The sequence below is a fragment of the Arvicanthis niloticus genome, chromosome 19 (genome assembly GCF_011762505.2).
Source record: "Arvicanthis niloticus isolate mArvNil1 chromosome 19, mArvNil1.pat.X, whole genome shotgun sequence".
NCBI lineage: Eukaryota > Metazoa > Chordata > Mammalia > Rodentia > Muridae > Arvicanthis > Arvicanthis niloticus.
In genome coordinates this window covers 9359618-9368248 of record NC_047676.1, presented here as the reverse complement: position 1 = coordinate 9368248, position 8631 = coordinate 9359618, and the positions used below count along the sequence as shown (strand labels likewise).

Sequence of the window (8631 nt, the reverse complement as noted above, 5' to 3'; positions counted from 1 at the left end):
TTGGTCCATCACATTTTGATTGCATTTTGCTACTTTTGAGCTCTGAGCTCCTAAACTTGGTTAAGGTCAAGTTCCCAGAATTGTTCGCTACCAACATAATTGGTAAGGGCTCTTGACCTTGACATTAGTGACATTTTAGACCCCAGCAAAAAAATTTTCCCAGCATGTTTCTCCTTATAATAACATAGTTTTAGATCTTGGGAAAGATAGAAGTGTTCCTGAGTGGTGGTTACAATCCTTTATGGTGCTTAGAACTACCGTCAAGTAGACCGTGGTGACGGAGGGAAATTTCTGTGGAAGTGAAGTACATTTTGTGTGAGTCAGAAGATATACAAAGTATCTAGTGAAATTTGGATTCATATTCCTACAATTGGTTTCCATGTTAAGTCTTTTCCTTCATAATGGCCAAGGCAGAATAGATATTTATATTTATGGGCTGATCTTTTTTCCCCTAAGCAAGACCAGTGAAAAATCATTTTAACTTGATTCATTGGTCTCTCTTCTGGTCCACATTCCTTTTTTTTGTTTGTTTGTTTGTCTTGATAATAACTGTGTCTACTCACAAGGTCTTTAAACCTGACCACAAAGGATGAAACAGAGTGCAAACAGTGCTCTTTTGAGAAAGGCTTTCTCCATGCTCTCTATACAGCTTAAATGTGGGATTTTTCTTGCCCAGCTGTTCTCATGGGAAAACACTGTGAACTGTTAATATTACCAGAGGTATTCTAATATTCGATAGTGCCACTGGTTGGTCGATGTTTTTTGCTGACCATTTGCATGTTTCATTGCTTGGGAATTTCAACACACATGGGATGAATTTGTTACATTCCATGCCCTCCAATTCCTCCTCTGTCTTCTGAAACATATTCTCTCTCCACTTCATATCTTCCTTTTCATTTTCTTTTAAGCCCACTGAATTCGCTTAATGCTTTTGGTATGTGCAGGGTTTAGGGCCATCTATGGGAGCAGGGCATCTTCCCAAAGGCCACATCCCTAACAAAAACAGAATCTCTCTTTCCCAATAACCATTGACTGCCAACACCTCCTCAGCTAGAGACAAAACTTCTGGAAACACCTCCCTACTCGGTGCTTGGATTTTGTCTGGCTTGATCTTGTGTAGGTGTTGTACATGATACCACAGCTATTGTGTGTTCATAAAAGCAGCTGATCTGCTTGGATTTTGTCTGGCTTGATCTTGTGTAGGTGTTGTACATGATACCACAGCTATTGTGTGTTCGTGAAAGCAGCTGATCTATTGATTTCGGGAAATCAATGTTTGACTGTAGTCGTCTACTGCTTCTTGCTTCTTCGGTCTTTCTGTTGCCTCTTCAGACTAAGCATTTGTTGGTCTCCAAGTTAATTAATGATAATACTTGTAATAATATCACACTAAAAGTCTGATTTCCATAAAGACAGGCTTCTTGTTAAGGTATCGGCTCCTTGCCCAGCACCCAGATGGTTGATTTGGTGAATAGTGCTAATAAATAAATTCTAAGAAGCATTTGCACTCATGTCCTAAAGTTGCTGGCAGAGTTCCACAGCCATCCTCATTGTCTGTCGTGGCTGCGACTGGTTTTTTGTGAGACTCAGAGCAAAGAACTGATGATTAAAGCCACCACTGAGACCTCCCCTCATGCTTAATGTTAGTCACTCATATAATATTAGAATAAACTGATGTCTCCTTGTGTGTTAGACTATAGGGGATCTCAAGCAATATAAACTGAGCCTACAGGAGGAAGAGTTGACAGCAGGAACTGGAAGCACACTGCTACTTAACTATATTCCTGGGAAATCTAAACTTGAGCTTGTGGGAGGGGGAGGTGCTGGCATTTGGAAAATCAAGATGCAATGAACCTAATTATGCAAAACAGTGGCTTCCAATCTGTCATTCGTCACAACTCTATCTAAATCTGAGATTATTTGATTATCAACAAAGGGAATGAGCTTGCCTGCCCTGATCCTTCCCTTCCCGAAAAGAACCCAGTGCTTTTATTTTTATTTATTTTATTTGAAATTAAAATATAATGACATCATCTCCCCATTCTCCTTCCTCCTTCCAGTCCTTCCAATGCAGCCCCCAGCCTCCTCTTAATTAAGCACCAAACCTGGATTATTGAAAGGCAGTTTGCAATTAATTCCCAAAATGGCTGGTAGGTGTCAGTTTGGGGCCAGGTGGGTGAATAGTAGGCCACCTTGTAATACAGTATAGTCTCCCCCCCCTTTGGTTCTGATGTAGGTCCTCTGCTCACCACAAATATGTAACACTCCTCCTTGTTGCCCCAAGTCCATCTAATGACTCCACTGCCCTGGCATTTCTTCTCTTGTTTTGGATGTAAATCAGTGCCTCATTTATCATCAGCCAGTGCAAGCAGACTTATTTCTTTAAGAAACTACCTCAGGGTCCCCTATTTTGTAGCTTTACTCCACAGGGACCCTTTTCCCAGGCTATGCAGGGAGTGCCTGCAGAAGGATTCACAGATGCTGGAAAGCCAAACCACTTATAATAGATATGTAAGCCAGTTAGGGACAAGCATTTGTACACGTCCGGAGGGAGGCAGTGTAAATGTAAACACTTCAGTTGGTTAGCCAGAGGGAAGGGAACCAGGGCCCAACAACTTTATCCTTAAATATCTGCTTCTCCTTCAAGAAGGACTAAGGGCCGCTTTCTGCCTGCTTGACTTCTCCATTATCGGGGGCCAAACCTGCTGATGGCGACAATTTCCGGTTCAGTTTTCAGGAGTGAACATCAGGAGTGAACTGGAGCATATTCATTTGCTCACCGTTTAGAATAATTTCTGGAGTGCTAAATGGAGATGCTGCGTGGACTTTGAAGGTTGTCTCTCTCTGCCTGAACTCTCCAGTAAAGAGGCAGGTTACACTCACCAGGCATGTAAAAATAGAGAAGTTTCAGTGGTCCTGTTTGGTGTGGATTTGTTTGAGAAAGCCCAACATCCACCCAGCGACATCAGCTTTGGGAGCCAGGGAGGCAGCTGGATAGGGTGATAAGCTGATTAGTCTGGCGTGTTGCTACCAGTTGACATTCTTCATTTGGGGTTTTTGGAAATTTCGATCACCGTACCCTTCCATTCATAAATTCTTGGATACAGTACCGTTTGGATGTTGGCTGAGTTTTAATGTTCCCATGTTCGTTTATTTCAGCTGGGTCCCGAGCCTCGTATAGCAGCCAACATGGGCACCTGGCCCCTGAGCTGCGGGCCCTGCAGTCCCCGGAGCACCACATAGACCCCATCTATGAAGACCGCGTCTATCAGAAGCCCCCTATGAGGAGTCTCAGCCAGAGCCAGGGGGATCCTCTGCCGCCAGCACACACCGGCACGTTCCGCACGAGCACAGGTGTGTATTGGGAACATATTCAGGCCTGAACATGGGCATGGGGGCGGGGGAGGGACGCAGACCTCCTTGGAAACTAAATCACTGTTCCTAAATAAAAGGAACTCTGTGTGTGTGTGTGTGTGTGTGTGTGTGTGTGTGTGTGTGTGTGTGTGTGTGTGTGTGTGTGTTCCAGTCAAGCCTTATGGCCCGATTCTATCATTAATATCTTTGATAATGTCTGAAAGAGATTGTAACTCCAATTTAGCTACCTAGTTACACTATAACAAGTGATGATGCAAAAATAATTGTAAAGTTACTTTATCAAGTAGAAAAAAAAAACACAGAAAGGAAACATGACTGATGTCTTGGTTCCCTTCAATAGTTTAGCTAATGACTGTGCGTACTCCACAAAAGCAGTCAGTACCCCTGTCATAAAATGTAGATGCATTATTATGGTAAGTCATTTTTAATGATATAATCTACCTTTCAGCAAGCTTCAGGATCAAAATATTTGTTAAAAATGTGACACATTTTGAAAGATGGACTTAGAATGTGTTTCATACACACTAATAGGCTAGAACATTTAGAATTGTCATTTAAATGTTCAAACTTGATAATTATTGAGACCTCAATCAGCTCTCCAGGATTAAATATGCATTTTTTAAAGGTGCACCTAACCATCGGACACATGGAGAATGGCAAGTGTTTCCTATGACCTGTAGCCATTCATAAAATAGTCTAAAGTTACGATTATATTCCTAATGACACTGATCTTAATAAAAAAAATATGGGAAAATTAGACACATGTTGAGAGGGGCATTCATAGTAAAACCTTGCCCTGCTAGGTAAGCGACGGAAGTTTCTCTGTTCGTTTCCTGCTGGTTAAGTTTACCCGTTCCCTGCAGCACATGCTGCTAACTGCACCTGAAGCGTGGGACCGCTGGCCTTCCGTTCACAAGCTTAGCCCAGATCTCTGTAACCTCAGCTTGAACTGACCACTAAGTATAGTGCAGTGATTTTGGTAAACTGCACGTGATGCTGAATTACATGTTTTGAAGGCAAGGGAAGTGACTCTTGTAGTTGATTATGGAGATTTACATTTCACTGTTCCACCGCGTCCGTCGAAAGAGGAAAGGCTCAATGCACTCCTTGTGACATTGTAAATGGCATTCAATATGAATAACATACATTTAGACTTAGATAAGAAAGTACACTGATTTATGCTTGTCAGATCCCTCACCCTCAGCCTGTTACTCTCTGGAGTCAGGCTGCTTGAAGATTTTGATTGATCTATTGACTGATTGATTGATTGCTTGATTGATTTTGCAAATTCTCAATTAAGATAATTTTATTTCCACATACACCACTTGTGAAAAAACACTTGATTTTAATAAAAAAGAAAAGCAAAAGAATTTTATTAAGCCTCTGTTCTATATATGCCTTTAGAATTTATTTTGTTATTGAACTTTTAGAAAATTAGTAAAAGAAAAATAGTTACAGTAAAAACTGCCATGTACCTAGTTCATATTTTAAACAATAGTCTTCACACTTAAAAGGAAACCATTTGATCAGTTACTTTTCTAGTTTTTTTTTATTATATTTAATCTGTTTTTACAGTCCAATTGTTATCCCCCTCCTGTTCTCTCTTCTGACATCCCATTCCTCCTCCCCTGTCTCCAAGAGGATGTTCCCACCCCACTTCCAAATACCCAGAGGAAAAAGCAATGTAGAAGATAAAAGAATGCATTTTAGCTTATATTTGCAGAACTGATACAGCCCATCATGACAGGAAAAGCATGGCGGCAGGTAGGCCTAGTCTAGGAGCAGGAAGCTGGTTGACTACATTTCCACAAACAGGAAGTAAAGAGCAAGAAAGGAAGTGGGGTGAAGCTATGAAGTGATGCACTGTCTCCAGCAAGGTTATGCATCTTAAAGGTCTCATAACCTTCCAAACACCACCAACTGGGAACCAAGTGTTCAAACCCGTGAGCCAAACAGTAATATTTCTCATTCAGATTATACACTGTGATATCCTCTAAACCTATGATAGGCAGATAGCAGCCCAAAGACCAAATTCAGCTTGCCACTTGTTTTAGTCACACGCAGTGGCTAAGACTGATAATTAAGACTGTTTAAGTGACTGGGGGAAAGGAAGAGATGAATAAGGTTTTCTGATACGTGGCAGTGACATCAAAGTTGAAGTTTAATGTCCATGAGTGAAGCTGTAGACTGAACCCTCACTCTTACCCTGAAGTGTCCCTTACAGGTGCTCTGACACTGCAGAGGCAGCACTCTGAGGCTGTGACAGACATCATACAGCTCATAGAACCTGGCTTTTTGCTGAAAGTTTGCAAGCCTACTTCCAGATACAAATTTAAAGGTATCTGGAGCAAAGCAGTGCTATGCTTTTGTTCTTCCTCTGAGGGCAACCAAGAGTCTCCTCAAAATTCTTCAAAGAGTCTATTATAATGACAGCCACACCAGAGACCTGCCAACATGTGGATGTCAGAGGTCTAATACCCTATGCCAGCTGGCACCATGGAACTTGACGTAGTTTTTGAGCAAGTGTGATGATTCACACAATGCTATGATCATTGTTTTTAGCAAGAATAGAAAGAAGAGTGAGAAAGTGAAGCCACAATCTCCAAGACCCAACCTCTCACACCTAATGCCTGCCCAGGAGGCCCCATGCCTGCATCTGGCCTGCTTCATGTTCTCACTCTTTTTCAGATCCACTGCTCTAGAGCCCAAATGTCTAAAAGGATGCCTTTGGTATACATATATATTTTACTAGTATACCAGAGATTAATAATAATAATAATAATAATAATAATAATAATAATAATAAATTGTATCTAGTACTGCAAATACCTAAAACTGGAAAATTATTAAAAGTAGGGTAATTAAAAATAATTACCAAAGAGCCGTAATGAAATATGCTAAGATGGCTTCTTTGTATCTGAGGTTGTTTATTCATAGCTCCAGTTTTGTACATCCAGGACCAGACTAGCGAACCTTGGTAGAAGAGCTCACATTTTAATGAGGCCTGTAGGTTAGAGCTACTTCTGTCCACCGTTGTTGGCTCTAAATGATGGCTGAGGTGACATGAGCATGCAGCCTTAGCTTGCAGCCTTTCAGTGACAAGGAACCAGCTGTCCCCCCAGACATTTCAGACAGTGCTTTAGCAAAACAGGAATCTGATCAGTCTCTTTCAATACACCCATTGTTGGGAATAAGGATGAGGGAAAGGTGAATCAATAATTAGGGAGTGAGAAGGATGTGTTAAGAACCAAAGGTGGGGTCTTGAGAACAAGAGAGAGCACATGGATACTTTCAGGGACATTCTTTAGTGCATTTAATATATTTATTAATCCTGTGGCTCGGGCACATCTTAATGCTCAGCCCGTACATCATTAGGCAGACATGAAGGTGTGGCACCAAATCACATAGGTTGCTTGGAGCCAGTCTTGGAAAGGTCACACAAGCTGCCTTGTCCTAGATCCTGATCTTGCTTGACCTCATGTTTCTAAATACCATTTGAAAGCAAAACAGACTTATTTTTCACCCATGGAGCTTATTGGCTTTGGACATTCTGTTATTAAAGTTGTGTCTGCTAAGATCCACTGTTTGCTTGATACACTGGTTTATCCAGCGTGGCTTACGGACTCCTGCCTGTCTCTGAGCACATTTCATTACATACAGTTTCCTGAACGCAGAAAAATTGCCTAACAGAGGCTGGGAATGTCAGAAAGGTCAGTGTCACGGATGTGTTTTCAACCTGCTGGCCCTCCTAAGCATCATACTAAGTCCACGGCAACTGTCTCCCTGCCTTCCCTCTTATATGCCGACCTTATTTGAAGGCCACCATGGTACCTGCCTACAGTTAAAGTGAATAATCAGCCACTCTTGAGCAGAGAGATTTGTAAGGAGATAACTGCACAAACAAATAACAACAGATTACCTGTAGACATTGAAGGTAACGCACATTAAGGCTCTATAGATGTCTCCATCACAGGGATGTCTCAGACATTGAAGGTAACACACATTAAGGCTATAGATGTCTCCATCACAAGGATGTCTCGAACATTGAAGGTAAAGCTTGTTAGGGCTGTACAGATGTCTCCATCACAGGGATGTCTCAGGAGTTTCCTGTACTCATTCATCATGCCATTTTTCTGTTCTTTTCAATCTCCTTCTCTTTTCTTCCTTCCCTGCTTCCAGTTGGAAGTCACCCATGTTGGTTACTTTTGTATGGGGTCTGTCTCAGATACCAGCTTAGACAGTGCCACCTTCCTATTTTTATGTATTCCAATAGTCCCTGGACTCCTGAGCCATGCATTGGCTACCTAACTCTCATATGATTGACCTCATAAACAGGTTCATATTGGAGCATCAGGAAACCCAAGTCCCCCTCTTCATCTTGCCTCCACTGTGGGCTTGTGGATGGTGAAACACATGAACAGTTCACTTTTCACACAGCTGTTGTTTGGATTCTACAAAGCCAAGCACAGTGCATTAAAGCCATACAGAAGACATGCTCTGAGGAATCACCCACCTCCCCCTCTTCTTCATCCTCCTCCTCCCTCCTTCTCCTTCTAATCCTCTAAAGACTCAACTCCAACACTGCCTTTCCCAGGAACACCAGGACACTAGAGGGCAGAGCCTGACCCTTCTTTTTTCTACTCAACCTGGTAGAAGGTTGCAGGCTCTAAGGATGATCTTGGATGCATCACTGGTCCCAGATGTCTTGTAAGTAGAGATACAGGAAGAAATCCCATTATCCATCCCCTTACCGAAAGACAGCAGTGATAGGCAGACATTGGCATGGTACTCCAGAAATACAGCAGCCACTGTCTTCTGAGTCCGCAGTGGCTCCTAGTCAACTTGGCTGCCAGAGTGTAGTGTCTCATCCCCATCCCTGAGAACCCTTCCTTTCATTGAGGACCTACAAATGTAGGTGGTGAGATTGCCAGGTGAAGAGGGCTATGCACTGGCAAGTGACAAAGTCAGCCTTGTCCAGGAAGGTTCATAGCGATTCCTTGAGCATAGCTCTATGTATACTTGTGTCATATCAGAAGACAGCAGTGCTGGAAAGATTAGGGCTGAGGATGACGTGTCAACTGAACAGTGACCGTGACGTCATGTATAGTGTTCACATAAAGGTTTAACAGTGCCAGGAAGTCGGAACATAAGAACAATTAAGATGTCTGCAGAAGATGTGCCTCTGTGGACCCATAATTACAAAGTGGCAGCTTCTGCCCTCCATTCAAGAAATTGTCTATCAATTCAAATGGTTAG

At 42.2% G+C, this 8631-nt stretch overlaps 1 protein-coding gene across 1 annotated transcript in view; it reads left to right on the top strand.

Annotated features, from left to right (window-relative positions):
• Window positions 1-8631, top strand: part of Ctnnd2 (catenin delta 2) — an 804610-nt gene that overhangs the window by 462737 nt on the left and 333242 nt on the right. The window contains 1 exon segment of the mRNA XM_076916393.1: window positions 3160-3358. Within this exon segment, the coding sequence (XP_076772508.1) occupies window positions 3160-3358 (199 nt within the window).